Genomic DNA, 18500 nt, shown 5'->3' with positions numbered 1-18500 from the left:
CAATTGTGAACTATGTTCGCTATGAGACTTTATGTCTTTATATGCAAGACAATTTTATATATTTTTTGGCCAACAACGAATATGACTAGCATCCTTGCTTTAATCAGAAAACATTTCAGAGCCATTACATACAGAATTTGACAGAGAACTGAATATGGGATTACCGCTGTCTCAAACATGGCACAACACAAACCCATTCAAAACTGTAATAAATGAACAAAGAAATCAGCAGCACTCAACTAAAAGAGTCTTTCAACTACCTGTTGAGCCCTGTAGGTTTAGATTGCTAAATGTTTCAGAATATTTATATACCATTTACTAACCAAGGTTCTTGAGGCATCTGACAACAAAAACAGACAAGGGTTACTAGAGAGGGGCAAAGGGATTCATAAGATTTCAGATGTTCCAGCTGCTGTTCTGCACTGGAAACTCTGGGTCACTGCAGATTTCAGAGGAAATGGCTGCTGGAGCAGAACCTCAGGTCCAGGGGATTTGGCTCTCCAAACCTCTCTATCTGGCCCTTGGGATACCTCCCCAAGTCATATTCCCCACTGGTACATTTTCACATTCTCCTTGAGGAAAATCTGAGGTAGCCTGCCCACGCAAAAACACATCTGTTAACCTGACTGCCTTATGACAGGTGTGGGGAGCTTCTGGTCCTCCATATGTTGCTGAACTCAAACTCCCATCATCCCTGGCCAATGGCTGTACTTACTGCGGCTGGTGGATGTTCAGCAACATCTGGAGGGCTAAAGGTTCCTCATTCATGCCTTAGAAGGAAGGGCAGGCAAGAAATGTAAATGAGTAAAAGGAACGAGTCCCTCCCTCTCCAAAGGAACAAGTCTATGGAATGATGAAGATAATGTTTTAGAAACAGGGAGAAAGGGGGTATGTGTGTTCTGTCCAGTTTCTTCATTGTTTCTTTATGTACGTTCAGATACATCAGTCTTACTAAAATCCAGATATTCTCCCTGACAATATGTAATTTATAACAAGGACAAATTGTTCCTATGCATAAAGCACAACTAAAACAATGTTAATTGGGGTGGGATATGTCAAATGTATCAGGAGGGATGTATTTTCAAAGATTTATTTCATCAGACTTTGTAGTTTCATCTTAAGTGTCAATAGAGTCTTAAACTAATCGACTAAACACTGTGAGGTACATTAGCTATAAATATGAGAACAGGACAATCACATTAGCAGGAATGCATTTTTAAAAAATAATAATAATTCAATAGTAAAATCTATTTAGATACTGCAATTAAGGATAAAGTCTGAACATTAACAATAGATTGCCCTTACTTTCCTTTTAAGATATGTACATCTGTTTCAAATTGACATCCTTAAGTGAAGATATTAGCTGTCACTATAATGGGGATATAATCTCTCACACATTTGTAAGTGTATATAAATACATAAACTCAGGGGTTATGACAGCTGAACCACAGGGAATTGTTCTGCTCTGAAAAAGTCAAAAGTTATTTGGGTTCATACTAATCCTTAACAACCTAAATTCCCCCCAAGGGCAGAGTGCTTTCTTTAAATCTAGACCTTGGGGTAAATTCTGAGAGATGCCTGGTCTTGTTATATTATATACTGCTAATTCCTTAGGACTTCAAATGAACTGAGGACCGTATGCAAGGGGTGGGGGTGGGGGAGAATGCAGGATGTTAGGTAGGAATTGTGCAAACAAGGCGGTTGCTCTGCTAGACTACCCAGAAAATATTTTGATGCTACAACTTTTGCTAATCCTGTTTTAGAAGTCAAGCATTATAATTTTTTTCTAAAGAAAGGTCATAGAAAGTCGCAAGGTTGATAAAATCGAGTAAGGCAGGCACCACTTATGCTATAGCAACCCTGAATACAAACACAAAGAAACATTGTTTAATTGTAGTGCCTCCTTTCTCATCATTAAAGAATAAGCTGGACCGGTGGCAAAAGAACTGTCTTTTTGAGTTTACAGCTTGAAAAGGAGCCGTCTGGCAGACAGTTTTCAAAGGGCAAGGGGTCTGGACAAGTTGTTTCTGTGTAGCCCGTTAGCCTGTACACAGAGTCCTTTTGCACAAAGCAACAAAACAATTTTAGAGGTAAAAGTTGGTTGGATTAGTAGTGTTTTAGGTCACCATTTTCCAGAACTTACAACACAATGTTTAAAACAGTGCATAGACAAATTCCAAACATATTTCACTCCCCACTCATCAGAAGAGTTGCAATAATCCACAACTGTTGGGGAGGGGAAATGTTGCTGCAAAGTCACATCTTTATTTAATTTTGTGTTAATTAATACGATTTATATCCCTTTGCTGTTATGTTTGACAAATAAATGGGGAAAGTAACAAACTGGGGTTTAAGCAAATTGCTGGGAAAACCACAGACAGTGCAATCCTATACATGTTGACTTAGAAGGACGTCCTATTGAGTTCAACAATATTTACTCCCAGGTAAAAGTAGATATAGGATTCCAGCCCCCAAAACATCAGGTTTAAGCTTCAAATGCTCATTTGGCATATTGTGCCTGCAATAGTATGGACACTTGACAGGGACTAAATCCCACTGAATTCAACAGGGCTTACTTCCAGGTAGACATTATAGGCTTTACACTGTAAAAGTTTCACACACACACACACACACAGCCAACAACTCAACAAAAACTTTGCCTGTAAAAAACTTAATGAAAGAAATGGGTTCTTTCACAACATGAATGTCTGATGTTTGGTCCTCACACTGGAGTTGCTGTGGCCTATTGGTGGTCATGTGAATTGCAATGTGACAACAGCATTACAATTTTATTATATAGTTGTAAACCACTTAGAAGACATTTGGGCATATACACAGTATATAAATAAAAAGAAATAAAGTAATAATAAAAAAGCAACTTTTGAGACTACAATGTTTTATTGAAGCAGTTCCTACAATGTATCAAATTTTTAACACTCTGACCAAACCTATTTGATTGCAGGAATGTTTGTAAGTTGTTTCTAAACATTAATAATGAGGAGGACAGATATAGGCCAATGCCAAATGGGCAGCACTTAGGGATGACACCACCAACAGTGCCTTCCTTGCTCATTGTAAGGCCCAAGATGGTTGAGACTGCTTTATAAAGAACTTGGGCCCAGAGCCCTTTAGGTTACAGTACAGTACAGTACAGTTCTGCAACTAGCTGCTGTCTCTGGGCTGCCTTCAAGAGCTGCCCCACACAGAGCACATTATGGCGCTCCAGACAGGAGGTCACCAAAATGTGGACAACTGGGGACACGCTATCCTGGTCCATGAACAGCCATAGCTGGTGAACCAGCCTAAACTGGTCGTAAGCACACCCAACCACACAGAAGTCACTTGAGACTCCAGTAACTTTAGTAAGTAGAGCAGCATAAGCAGACAGTAGAGACTGTTATTTTCCAGCACCGCTAATAGCAAACCTCGAATTAGGAACACTAAAACTTGATAGCATGAGTAGCCAGCTGGCACTAGATTGAATTCAGTGGCCATTAAGCCCAGTACGAGTGGTTTGAGAAAGAACAGGGATTCAGCACATCTGGTATTTAGTAAGTCCTGGCAATTCCTCTGAGGCATCTTGTGCTGACTGATATACCAAAGCACTGAAACCAGATGTTTTGACACACTGTAGTCTCCCTACAATCTAAGGCAGATACAGAAAGCCTCTCCAGAAGGCGGGTGAAGTGTTAAGATCCAAAAGCTTCCAAGGCAATGAACCTGAGTGACAGGGAAAGGTGACCCAGTATGAGGGGAACTGCAATCTCCTGAGGTAACAGGGCTTGCCAGCCAACATGATTTCCATCTTATCATGATTGGGTTGGGTTGGATTTCTCCTGTGCAGCTCACAATTGCAGTTCAGTTACTTGGTAACCACTGTCACTATAGGAACTTTGTCTGGAGAAGAGTCATCAGCAAATATTGATAGGGTGGATCTCTGCAGATACCATGCAAGAGGTCCGTGGAATCTCTTTGCTTCCACCTTTAGAAACCAAACGGAACACTCAGGTGCACAGCTGTGACCGGCTGTGTTCCATTAATACATTCAGTGAACAAATGTTGACATTTTACATGCAGTCTTAATGGCTATATATTTTAAATGGTTAAATTGTAAGATTTAATTGCTACTTTTCACTCTAGAACTCTGTACCTGCTGTCTTCCCTACGCAGTACATTCTCAAAATATGTAAATAACACTTCCATATACAGGTAGTTGATTATTTTAATTTCCCCATATCTTTCCAATATTGACTTAATGAATGAGTCGCCTTTGGCATCCTGTCAGCTAAAGCTATAGGAATTGATAAATTCAGTTATTTTTGCTTTTGTTGAACTGTGCCAAAAAGAGAAATATTTTGCCCTCACAATGGAGAGATAATTTCTTTCCCTCATTCAAGCCTGCTGCGATTAAGGGGAAAAACACACATCACTTATGACCTGCCTCTACTTTGAAATAGCATCCATTCCTGGCAAGTAATCCTTTGGTAGATTCTTGTGTTCCCTAAAACCATATTATTCTAACCCACTATTGATGGACTCCATCCATTATCACTTGGAAGTAGTGTTAATCCCTCAGTAATTAACACCTTCATTAAAGTAATTTGAGCTCAAAAGAAGTTTAAGGTGTATTATTGGCTTAGTTAAATTAAGCTTACTGGGAATAATTTCTACGTCATTTGAACTTTCAGCTCCTTTCAGTTGAGTATTCCTAGTTTGTACATTATTCTGGATTTATTTGAAAGTGGGTCTAGCTACACAGAACAAGTTCCATTAATTGTAAGCTTAGAATGCTTCCAATTACAGGAAGTATCTATGATTTAGGCTGCTTCCCAAGCTTATTAGAAGAGCAATGAGATGCAAGTCAGCAAGAATGCAAAAATAGAGACCAAACTTTATATTGGACAAAGGAAACAGAGTTGATCTTATCTTCTGTGCCTTTAAGCAAAGTATATAGCACAGTATCTGACAGCAAATTACTCCTTAAATTGAAAAACAAGCATATCAGTGTAAGTATAAGATGGGCAAATAGTGGGGGGGGGGGCATGAAGTTTAGAAGCCAAGGCAGAAACCCCCTCAGAGCAACCAGTAGCCAAAGCCATTAACCAATACATAGAATCATAGAACTGCAGAGTTGGAAGGGAGCCTGAAGATCATCTAGTTCAACCCCCTGCAATGCAGTTATATCCATATGGAAATTGAACCTGCAACCTTGGTGTTATCAGCACCATGATCTAACCAACTGAGCTATCCACTAACTATCAGTACAAAGTCCACAGTATCTGGCAAGCATGTGAACACTTAAGCAGTGAGCTATTTAGCATGTTTCAGCATGTGTTAATATTTCTATTCAACATTAGAATTACACGATGGAATGAACCTACAAAAATGTACACTTGTTCATAACCTTTTGGCCCTCTGATAAACAGTTGGGACTGGATTTCACAAAGCCACTGTACCTTTTTCTCACATTAGCTACCCCGAAGAGGAGTGTACATCATGCTGAGTGAATGGATAACAGGTCTTAACCGCAGCTGTTTTGAACAGCTTCTAGAACCCAGTAGGATCAAGTGGATAATAATTGGTCCTTGATGCCAAATACCTGGCTACTTAAGGAAATCCTGCTGACTCTAGAAGGACAGCAGATGGGTAAGAACATAAGAAGAGATCTCCTGAGTCTGCATAATCTGGTTTACCACAGTCGCCAAGCTCAAGAACACTGCATGAGGGCAATAGCTTTCTCCCGCTGTTGAGAGGCATTCTGCCTGTGATATTGGAGGTGTCGTGATGGCCATTTGCTTCATTGATAGCCTTATCCTTCATTAACTAGTCTAAACCTCTTTTAAAGCGAACTAAGTTGGACCATTTGATGCCTTTGAATTATGGTGCTGGAGGAGACTCTTGAGAGTCCCATGGACTGCAAGAAGAGCAAACCTATCCATTCTTAAGGAAATCAGCCCTGAGTGCTCACTGGAAGGACAGATCGTGAAGCTGAGGCTCCAATACTTTGGCCACCTCATGAGAAGAGAAGACTCCCTGGAAAAGACCCTGATGTTGGGAAAGATGGAGGACACAAGGAGAAGGGGACAACAGAGGACGAGATGGTTGGATGGTGTTCTCAAAGCTACCAGCATGAGTTTGACCAAACTGCGGGAGGCAGTGGAAACAGGAGTGCCCGGCGTGCTCTGGTCCATGGGGTCACGAAGAGTCAGACATGACTAAACGACTAAACAACAAAGTTGATCCATCCCCATCACATCTTGTGGGACAGCAAATTCCACAGTTTAACTATGTTAAGTAGCACTTCCCTTTTGTTTGTCCTCACTCTCTCATCTTTCAGCTTCAGTTGATGATGCCAATGGCTTCTAGTATTGTGAGGGAGGCAAACTTGTTTCTGTCCAGTTTTTACACACCACAGATAACTTCATAAACTTCTATCATGTCCCCTCACCTTTTACTCCCTTTTTTCTACGTTAAAAAGTCCTGACCATTGTAATCTCTGAAGAGTTGCCTCAGTCTCCTAATCATTTTGGTTGCCAGAAGTTTCCTGCACCTCTTTTTTTTACATGTTGTTACCTTGGGCACTTCCCAGTCTTCAGGTAGGAAGGCCAATCTATGGGACAATATACAGTTTTTTAAATGTTAGGTCAACTATTTTACATTTGAGTTGAGCAGGAGTTTGACAGTCACAGGTAGGTCCATTTGTGGCCTTCCAGCTCTGAACCTCTAGGCTTTAGTGTCTGTGTGGCACCAACAACAATTATACCAGCCTTCTCCTTCTAACACCTATTTGCATAATCACAGTTTCCAATCCTGGAAAGCAATTCCTGCGAATTTCAGTCTGTTAAAATCGAAGGCCTGCCTACCAAATCAATTGAATGTGCTCTATAGCCTTTTGGATATTTAAGGAACCAGGCTTTGAAAAACAAAGAATTGTGCATCTGTACATCAAGTTATGAATCACAAGTCAGTCAGCACTGGGTTGAGTTGTGCAGCACTAGATCATTTTAGACCCTGGACTTAATGGTTTTATAGAGATTCCCCCTTTAGATAACCAGAATGTTACCAGTTGTGAAGCATACCATTTTTTTCCCTCCCACTGCACAACCAACATTTCATGCTTTCCAACTGCTTTGACATTCCTAATCTGTTACAGCAAAAAATAAAACACAAAAAAACCTGACAGCAGCACACTTTTTAAAAAACAGAGTTGGCAAATTAATGACATTGAGTATGTGCAGTTTCACATTATAAAAATTCACTTAAAACTCTCTACCATAGCTACAGGAACAAAATGGTGTTTGCTTCTGCCTCCCTGATACTAAAATACATTTACTTAGGAATAAGGATCATTTGGTTGTAGAAAAGAATAATTGATTTTTCCATCATCCAATATCACCCATACAAACAACTCTGGGCAAAGTATTTATTTAGGATGCATATATATATATATAAAAGTTTGCAATCAATAGCCCAAGAAGGCTTTATCTGTGGATTTCTGCAAGAATATGTCTTGAACTGGATCAATTTTGCTATAGTCATTCCATAAGGAATTACCAATTAATTTCTACTTCTCACTTTAGTCGTTCTAGATCAGCTATGGAGGAATATATAAGGAGCAACAGTTAAATTATTATTACAGCAGGTTGCTGAAAGCAGAGGAGCATGTTTCATGTGGTTCTTTAGAGGCAGCCATTTTCACTTTTGGATGCTTGCCCCAGTTTTCAGTCACTATGAGGCCCATGTCCACTCTGACAAAATTTCTAAATGAAAATAGCATGCAAATTGGCATGCAAAACAACAGTGTCAGTCAGCTGTGCTAGCTGGTGCTGATAGGAGTTGTAGTCTAAAACACTTGGAGGGCACCCAGTTAGCAAACGCTGATATAGGTAGTCATGTATGTTACAGCACATACATGCTGATCTACACAGCTGTTTCATGCTATTTCCTACGCAGAAGTGCTATCTACATCAAGCCTGAAACAGCCCTGAACGTGTCTTCAAAGCACCAAAACTTTACAGTTAACTGCAGTGCGTGCTACGTTTATTAATTTGTGTCAGAAATAACCAGCGAAGGCTACCCCACGCTCCTACTAATCTTGCCCGTTGCCATGAAATCACACAGAAAAGAGTAAGCTGTTGTTGAGATAACTGGCTTCCATTAGTAAGCATGTGATTGGCAGGACGATAAAGTCTTTTCCCTCACAGGTCAGCTACTTTTTAAAAAGAGGGCAACCCTGCTGATCCATCTTTTAGCTACAGTCTCTCACTGAGTCCCAATTCTCTTGCCTTTTAGCTTTGATATGGTTCAAGCTTTCCCCCTTGTATCAGCCCCTACCTGTCATCAGCTCCTCTGTACCAAACAGCAAATATCAGGAGTTTGACCTCAGGGCACAGTCCGGGTGGGCAGGTAAAACCTGACCACTGGACCCACTTCCTTATCTTTCATATCCTGCAATTCATGAAACAGTATCGAATTCAAACTAAAAAACAGAAGCATGACCTCTTTCTGAAAAAGGCTCTGTTGCCTTTCTAAGTATGCTTGAAAAGAACTGTCATTTGGCCTATTAAGAAAGAAATGGATCATAAATAGAAGGGAGAGGAAGAGTGTTAAATCCTTACTAAAAGCTAAATGTTGCTCTTTGTAAGGATTGACATCACTGCAATGAGCCGCGAGTAGATGAGGAAGAAAACAAAAAGGGACTGGTCTTCATTTACGTTCTGTATTCAGAAGCAAAGCAAAAATGATTGCAACAAATTGTATTAAAATAGTTGTTGCTTAAATACCTGGAAGGCATTCTGCTTTTAATACATAATGGTGCACCTGGAACTCTGAATGGCAGATATAGGGAACCTAATGAAAATATTATGTCATACTTAGGAGAGACACAACTCAGTTCAGCTTTTTCTTACGTAAACTAGGATTTATCATAATGGTCTACCTTCACAGGGTAGTTGTGAAAATGAATTGGGTAATGATTTTAAAGCAAAAGATAGACTAGTTATGTAAAAGAGATTACTAATAACAATAAAAATTATAAATCCTATGATGTGAGGAAATGCAAAAGGTGCACCCTACATAAGGTAAATTAGGATTATATATATATTTTTACATTTTCATTTCCGCCTCTCCTCATAAGGCCCTACTAGAATCAAGCAGTCTCAAATATGATTTCAGCCTAAAGTAAAAGATTGACAAGAGATTATATTCTACAGAATAAAATGTTACTTTTAATGATGATGCATGATAACTCTAACCTTAAACATGTTTAAAAAAACAAACAAACCCACACGAAAGCCATCATTTGAACTTACTTACCACTTAACTATTTCACATAGCACCACACAGAAATATGCGTCAAGATTGTACTCATTATGAGATCAGCATATATTAAAACAGCCTTTTCATTCAAATTTACAACTCTGCAAATACATTAGAATTCAACCTCACATCCTGACAACTGAATAGCTATACCCTTTTTTTTTTTGTTACACGTGAAGTAGTGGGATAGTCATTTCCCCAATTTCCCCAAAATGTCAGAGGGGTAGTTGTGTTATGTCTGTTGCAACAAAATCAAGAGTCATGAGGGGCCAACAAACACATTTATGGCATAAGCATCTGATGATGTGGCTCAGAAGCACCAGGGTTTCTCCAGCCCGGCTTCCTGCAGCGGCATCTTGCTTCTCCCAAGCCACCCTCTAGCGAACCTACAGAGCAGCATGCAATGCAGCCGGGGATGGAGGGTCAACAAGTCATTGTGTGAGTGGACTTCATGTCATCTGCTAACACATAGGGTTGCTTGGACTATGAATCAAAGGCTTGGTGTTCAGTAAAATGTGACCATTAACAGGCATACAAATAATGTCTTACTTGTCTGAGGTCGATGAACGCTAACTGTAAGGTTTCTCCATGGAACCCAGGTACAGGCTCAGAGCTGGCGAACACTGTAATAACAATAACAATAAATCCTTTCAATCAAGAATCCAGAATTTCTTTCCACTATAACATGGATCACCAAGCACTGGGATATTGACATTTTTAAGATCAATGATCTGGAAACACACCTTCATTGGCATATCCTCCCAGCATTTCACCTCTGTCCTACAGTGCAGAGTTCCTGTGTCCCAAATAGCATGAAAACGAGGCAGCTTTACTTTGTTTTGCATGGTGAATTTATCAGAAAAGCTTTTCAAAATTATTAGCAGTTCCAAAGCTGTCAGCATCTAATTTTGTCATTATAGCATTTGCTCTATAAAATCTTCTTAGCCTAACCAGAGGCAGCACCCTGCCTGCCTGATCGCTTCCACCACTAGCAGAATATCCCCTTCTCGCCAAATTTTGGAGGGAGGAGAGGCGTTCTGGTGTGCCACAGTGCCGCTCATTTTCTCTTCCTGGGGCAGAGAAGATGAGCAGGAACACATTGCAGAATGCCCCTTCACTCAGCAGCTGTGGCAAGGGGAGAGGCATTGTGGCAGCAGTGGAAGGGGGGGTGGCATGGCCGAAGAAAGGCAGTGGCACATTCCCATTTCACTTCCAGTGGCAAAATGGGATGGTTAGTCCCTAAGCCTAACCATGGTAAGAAGACTGACAGTAAGCAGGAGGGAGCATAAAGATCCAAACAGGCAGAATAATCTAAGCTGAGTTACAGAAAAGATAGAACGTTGTGTTTATGCCTTTAACAAGTTGTTTGTAATAGAATTCTACTCTTAAAATTCAAAAGTGTGTAAAAGCTATGTAAGAGGACCATACATTAAAATGCAAACCATACAGAAGCTGAGCAATTACAGTGGTACCTCTGGTTATGTACTTAATTTGTTCTGAAGGTCTGTTCTTAACCTGAAACTGTTCTTAACCTGAAGCACCACTTTAGCTAATGGGACCTCCTGCTGCTGCTGCACCGCCGCACAATTTCTGTTCTCATCCTGAAGCAAAGTTCTTAACCTGAGGTACTATTTCTGGGTTAGTGGAGTCTGTAACCTGAAGTGTATGTAACCTGAGGTACCACTGTAGTATGCAGGTTATGTTATAGACCAGGTAAAGGGAGTAAGCAGACAAGCTGCAATATGACCATTTTTACATCACAGTCCTAACTATGCCACTTGAAAATCAGTCCCATTGATTTCCAATGGATCTTACTTTCAAGGAACATGGCGTAGGCTCAGGTATTTGAATTTAAATGCGCTTCATCCAGATGTAATAAAATTTTATTATTTGAGGCTTCGCAGTAAGCATTGCTTTTATGTCATAGTTACAAACAGATCTCCCTGTTTTGATTCATATTTGGAGTTGATCCAGTTCAATCTGAGACAGAGTCCCCAAACTCAGAGGTATCTCCAGAAGACATCTCCAGAAGACAAGTTTACAGTATGTCTCTCTCTCTCTCTCTCTCTCTCTCTCTCTCTCTCTCTCTCTCTCTCTGTGTGTGTGTGTGTGTGTGTGTGAGAGAGAGAGAGAGAGAGAGAGAGAGAGAGAGAGAGAACAAGTGCATTTGTCCATAGCACCCCAAGCAATTTCTATTGGTTAATCAGACCCTGACCGAGTATTGATAGATGTTCTTCATGGTCTAAAGCAAGCCCTTGGTGCATGTGTATAATGGAGACACTGTCTAAATACATTGGGCACCTGCTTTAGCCAATATCTAGGCAAGGGCAGCAATATCAAAGGCGGGCTACTTTAGGTGAGTCTATGGAGTATGGGATTGATTTTTCCTCACAGACCACCGCTGAGTTTCAAATATAGTCTGCCACATGAAATAAGGTGTTGGGATTCAAGAAAATCAATTCTACACCCTTATGGTTCATGGTTTGGTTCCAAGGAAAAATATCACATCAAGGATTCTCTAATTATTCCAGTGGGTTTTCACATACACATAGATGTCACTTCTGTTATGCTACCAGAACTCACCTCTTTAGCAAAGGGCTCAACCTTTGAGGAATTGTCCACTACACTGTGGTTTGTTCAGCACCAGGTTAAAAAGCTGGCTTTTTCAGTAGGCTGTTGGTCAGTGTTTTGTTTTGTTTTTTTACTTGTCTGGCTTCTGACTGTAACCTGAATATTGTAAACTATTTGGAATTTTATTCTGCTGCTACGTTTTCCGATATATCACTTGGTCAAGGAATAATGATCAGCTGTCATATTTATGATACAGTTGCATGGTCCACTTCAGCTTGTGAGACAAAAGGAAAAACTGAATTTGCTGTAGCAAGCTGCAGTCTCACATCTAGGATATTACCTCCCTGCAAAGCTGCCATTCAGCCATTCAGAATGACAAAATGAGTATTAGCCTAAAACATGAACATCTGCTGCTAAAGTGAGCACATAATCTGTGAATCACTTTGCATGGTTTTAAAGGCAGAAAGCAGTTTACACATTTCTTAAAGAAAATAGCCACCACACTGCATGTGTGGATTTGTTAAGTTATACTACTATACCTTAAACCAACAGAAAGCCTTCCCCATATTGTTTTGTCTGCTAAGACATCCCTATGATACAAAATCCAGGAATGTTGCAGAGGACACTAGGTGATGCTTCACATTCAGTTCACATGGCATTCTGGTAAGTGGCCAGGTCTATCATCCTGTGTAAACTGAGACTGCATTGTGTAATACTTCCAAAACTTTCCTGTAGTTGCACCTTGCAGGGAAGGGTTTGGGAACAGTGCATAAGCTGCCTTTTAGGCAACTTCTACCAGTTGTCTCGCTGGACATTTCACTGATGCATAATGGTGAAATCAGGTAGCAGGTAGAACGCCAAAAGTCAATTAACAATTCCAAAAGGTTTCTCTATCTGATGAGAGAGTGCTCATGGAATCACATCTTGGTATATTGGCTACTTCCGTTTTCCACATCATCTAATTGCATACAGTAAACAAGACACTTCCTAGTGTAAATGGCACAATCACCAAGTACCAAGCTCAAAATGTTGACCCAGGAGGGGCGAAGCTGAAGGGAGTGGGTGGTAAGATCATAAATCACAGCTGGCACAGTGATTCGTGGAATGTGCCTATGGCACAGCTTGTGAAAGAAATGTCAGAAAGAAAGCAGATTCAGCACATGAGAGAGAGAGAGAGAGAGAGAGAGAGAGAGAGAGAGAGAGAGAGAGTGTAGCACACCCGTTAAGCAAGACTGCCTGTGTTTTAGTTGAAGTTTTCAGGGAACAGCTCAAGTTTACAAATGTTGAATCATCTATTTTGAACTTTTTGAAGTGAACTTAGACCTTCTTTTTAATACCTTAAGTAATCAGTCAGTAACACTTGTATGAGTGACCTGAAACAATGACATTTCCTACCAAGCAAAGATTCCGGCTGAATTTGAAGCAAGAGCATATTTTACTTGTGGAGTGAGGTCCTACCATCCTCACTTCTCATTACTATTTTTTCCCTTTAAAATAGTATCAAAGCACTTGCTTTAATATAGCCAGTAACAGCTGACGGACTTATCTTACTAAACATGTTCCAGTATTAAAGTCATGGTTTTACTTTCTCCTTCCAGTACAGTATAATCTGTAGACCCAAGGTTACATTTTTCTACAATAATATAAATATTATAAGGTTGGAAGGAACTCAAAGCCATTATGTAATGGTTCCTACCACACAAGATATTCTGTAACAGAAGCATTGCAACAGATGCTGAACCATTATGTTATGAAAAACAAAAAACCCACAATGATCTCTTAGTTGTTTAATATGTCAAACAGGAAATGTGGGGGGCGGGTTTACAAACTGAGCAAATTTAATATAGCTTTATAAAACAGATTAAGGACATTTTAGTATATGAGAAGCAAAGAGTTGGTTTTACTGCAACTCATGGCAGCCAAAAATGGAAATGTCCAGTTGTTTGCTTAAAAACTTTTTTTAAATTAGTTTTTATTACAGATTTTATTTTGTGTTACAAAACAAACAAATAACAGGAGAAAAATACAATGGGGGGGGTTGAGAGAGATGGGGGCAGGGCATTGTGTGCTTACAATTTTGAAGAACTGAGATTCCCTATTCCATTTGTTCCACTGCTGAATTAGTATAATATATTTATAAACATTTTAAATGTTAAGACCTCTCAATTGGTTCTTTTAGAGTTCTGTTGAAAAGAAACTCACCAGAACAGTTTCTGAAAGACAAATACTAACAAATTTTAAATGAATGGCAAATAAAACTCTCCTTTTTCAGTTGCTTAAGTTTCAAGTGATTTACAGACTGATCCTAAGACTTTCTCTTTTAGGAATTAAATACTATCAGAAGACATTGCCTACAACTGCAAATGTTAGAAGCTATAATGTTTTGACTGCAGTTCAGAGGAAAAAGGAACACATATTAGTGTAAATGTTGATAAGGATTTTAAATGGTTACAGATCTATTAAGTTATTCCATCTTATTCCAATGAATGAACTACTAGGCTTCTAGAAGGTATCCAACCAATGTTGTGAACTTCAGATGAAGGGTGGCATACAAAGTTAATAAACAAACAAACAAACAAATAACTCTTGAACCATTGCTTGAATAAACAGAAATATCTCATTGATCCCCAGTTTCCACATTTATTTATTACAGTAATGCACATATAATGGATATTTACATCCTCCCGCTAAACAAGAATGACTGTCTCATAACTTATAGCTCAGAATCTCATACTTACATTCACACTGTATGACATCTAAATTAAACTGCTGAATGGCTCCCATGCTAATTTGTTTTAAATCATTATCCAACAGCATCTGCATCAGGGAAGTTGACAGATGCTGGCAAGCTGACATACAAGCAGTCTGCGCCACTTTTCCCTATTAAAAAAAAAGGCAAGAAGTTGTAAGAATAGGTAAGTATGTTTTGTCAGAATGGTCATTTTCTCCCACATTTACAAAGCCCAAGAACAAACAGACAGTAAATGCTACATCTTCCTGTTGTACAGTATTTTTTTTTAAATTCTGTTTACGAATAGTAGCTTTATTTAGAATAGTATTTTCAAATGACAATGTTAATATGTAAACACACAACTGAAACCAACATGTTATATACATTCAGCAACACACATCATAAAACAGGTTTACAGAAAACACTTGCCTTAACACTATTAAAATGGATTTCCTGGAATGCTACACATTTCAAGCTTGACAATTCAAATATTCCCTTCTCTATCTATGCACCTATACATCTGGGAGAACGAGAATTCTAAAAATAATTAATCCATGAAGTCATATGCAGCCCTCTGCTGTTCAAGTATACATACATGTTTCATGGTACACATTTCTGCTCCAGTAATTATAGCATAAATGTCAGTGCCAGTGATGGAAAAGGCAGGTTAAACACGCCAACACAACAGCTTATACACATTTCCAGAGAAGCAAGTCTCATTGATTTTAATGGAAATTATTTCTAAATAAGTGGCTGGATCAAAGCACAGGTATGAATTCTAATCTAATCAGAAGGAACAGTTAAATAATGTTAACAAAAGTTACTGCTAACATTTTAGGGCTCCTCCTCAATTCTAAATTAAATACATTGGAAAATATAAGAATTTGCTTTAATACTTTGGTAATTTGTGAGTTTAAACACTAGTATGCTTAACAGTGTAATCCCGTGCATGTTTACTCAGAAGTAACTCCCCTGGGTTCAATCAAGTTTACTCTTAGGTAAGAATCACTGGGTTTCATCTTAAGACTGCAATTCTACACATCTGGAAGTACGCCCTATCGAATACAATAGGATTTACTTCTCTGGAAACATGCGCAGAATTGTGCTATATAATAAGAATGATGCCATTCCTAAATAAAGCATTAAATTGCATTATATGTCCAGGCTCGTGTGTAATGCTAGGCCATACTGAAGGTAATGTCAGTAAGCCAAGAACAAACCATTGCATTTTTTTTCACTAACAAACCACAGTAATAGGGGCATAGTTCACATGTAATGCTAGTCATGGTTTATTAACAAAGGCTTACTTAAACCATGGTTTGATGTTACATGCAAACCAGGCCTATATCTTGTTGCATACCAAACATACTGACTCAAAAGGAGAGAAATGACAACCCCTCACAGAAGATAAAGTAAGTTTCTTTGGTTTCTATAGTTAAGCTGTTCATTATAGATTTGAACTATGACTTAAAGTTTACAGTTATTTGGGGCAGATAACCTACTTAGCATCTGTATGTGTTCAGCTACCTTTTGAAACAAGCAGACAGAAAAAGACTCGATTTTGAAAATTCTCCTATTTTTGGTTTGTATTTATTATTACTGGATACTAAAGTATATGTTCTGTTCATGGTCCATGACACATCCTCTTTGGTGGACATTTAAAAATTGAAAGCTTTTATGAAACTAACATTTGGCAGGTACAAACCAAGTGTCAACAGAAAACGAAATAAATGAACACACACCGGAACATGCTTGAAATGTCTGAAACCCAGCAGTGACCAGACTGGGGGACATGCAGTTCTAATTCCCCAAATGGAACAATATCAATATGAATGGAGGGGGGAGGGGAGAATTGGGGTGGGGAGGAGGAGAGAAGACTCAATGGGCTTAATTCAATTATGATGTAGCTGATTTAAGATACTTGATGGAAATATCATTTTGATTTAATGGAGCAACTGCATTTTGATTTAATGCAGCACCCCATCAAATCAGCTCCATGTCCTATTTTACATAATTTTTTTGATGCCACTGTAATGTAGTAACAGTAAGCATATTAGTGAAGTTATCAAAAAACATAACATCCAATTAAATGCAAAATGCAATTATATTATGGACTATATTGTTATGCATATATTCCATTTCACATTTCTCACCAAACCTATGCATTCAGTTGTTTAAAATTGGTTACAATAGTACTGGAGCACAAGGTAATGGTTACAATACACAGCATGATAATTTGTGTGGCTTTTTAAGAGTTAGGTTTCATACAGATACATTAAATGTTTGTTATAATGGTAGACAAATGCTAACCCCCTAAAATGAATTTTTTTAATTGCTTTCAACTATGCACTCGGACTACAGGCTTATTGCTCTCATGGCACAGTAAAGAAAAAAGCAGAAGAGGGAAAAGGAACATGTTATAACCATTTGAGATCATGTAGGTTTTCATTTTGGACCAAGATAAAGAAGCCAAGTCTAAACATTTGAACTTTTAACTGTAAGTCATAGGTACCTGAATCTGTTTTTTACTGCTCAGTTTACCAATAACTTTTAAATTGTTGTAAGTATACAGGTCTTCCAAATTAAAAATGCACAAAACTGGCAAATGAGGGTGGGTTAAAAGGAGGTATTTGTTCAAATTCATCTTGAGCAAGTGAGCCCATGTCTCTAGACTTAACAGGGCAGTTTGAAGCATCTTTTGTTACCCAACGCTTTCAATTTCTTACATGCAAGAAACTATAACATCATTGCATAGATTCTGAATGAATGTTTATCAAAGGGCCTTAAAAATCATCCTTAATCATCAGCATTGGATCCCTGTTTGATGCTCTTACATCCATTATGTATATTTAACTTAAGTGGGGGAAACGGTTTTGTTTCGGTTCCCTACAATTACTACTACCCAACAACTACTAACACCTTTGTCTTGATTCATCAATTATCCATATTTATACCATCACGGCAAAGTTCAAGAAATAAGTATTCTCTTACATTAAAAAAGAAATCACCAATAACACCTGCTAGAAGATAGGACACCTTCAGCTTACCCACCCGTCACATTTGCTGAAATACAAGTTTGAGAGAAAAAGAAAACCCTTAGACAAACGTCTTAGATTTCAAAGGAACTTGTAAAAGAGAATCTGCTGACATGTTAAATCCTTTCTGTAGTATCCGAAAGCTTTTCTCTTAAGAACAATTGCCGTAAAGAGACATTTGGCTCCTAGGAAATTCCCAAAGGGTCAGCCATATGCATCCTTCTTGCATGGCACCTTCACGGTGCTGCTTTCTAGACTCATAGCTAGCTGTCTCAAAAGCAGCTTTCATCATTCAGTAGTGTGTCAGTCAATATGATTTATGGACTGCATTCAACAAAGTCAAAGCATATAGGATGAGAAATATGACTACAATCTGCTAATTTGTTTTGTATTGAGCCACTTAAGAGTCAAAGACCTGATGTCAGACTGAGACCGGCAACACAATTAACCAGCCGGTGACAGATTCATCCATCCTCCCTGCCAGGCTATGCCAATCAAGGACAGCATGAGACGACATTTGGAAGAATCAGTAAGAAACTCCATTCTCTAAGTAGCCTACGTGGGCTTTTGATTGACAGTTTTTGAATATAGCTTGTGGAGCGCCACCACCCTTTATCCAATAGCTCCTCGCTGCAAGCTGTGAAATAAGGCTTTTACTGCCAATCAAGGGAACAATAAAACACAATCCACAATCCCCCAAGCAAACAGGGAACAACAAGACTTGTCTGTTACATCTGAAAGTCTAGCTTCATAATTAGTTTAACAATATTAAATCACACATTAAGCAGAAGCTTTCTTTTCAATGTATAGAATCTAAAGGGTAACTCACATATTTAAGAATGCTA

The 18500-nt window shown here is 38.8% G+C and overlaps 1 protein-coding gene across 14 annotated transcripts in view; it reads right to left on the bottom strand.

Annotated features, from left to right (window-relative positions):
- Nucleotides 1–18500, bottom strand: part of EXOC6 (exocyst complex component 6) — a gene marked incomplete at its 3' end in the record, with an annotated part of 92166 nt that overhangs the window by 19855 nt on the left and 53811 nt on the right. For 13 of the 14 annotated variants that reach the window (XM_081192175.1, XM_081192174.1, XM_081192168.1 and 10 more), the window contains 2 exons: nt 14628–14769; nt 9868–9941 (listed from right to left, as the gene is read on the bottom strand). In XM_081192175.1, the coding sequence (XP_081048301.1) occupies nt 9868–9941; nt 14628–14769 (216 nt within the window). Of the gene's footprint in view, nt 1–9867; nt 9942–14627; nt 14770–17659; nt 17684–18500 lie in introns of those variants that run through there. The other variant, XM_081192169.1, reaches the window with a different exon arrangement.

Source organism: Podarcis bocagei (genome assembly GCF_964188305.1).
Source record: "Podarcis bocagei genome assembly, chromosome: 4".
Taxonomy (NCBI): Eukaryota; Metazoa; Chordata; class Lepidosauria; order Squamata; family Lacertidae; genus Podarcis; species Podarcis bocagei.
This window is presented reverse-complemented; position numbering and strand designations above follow the sequence as displayed.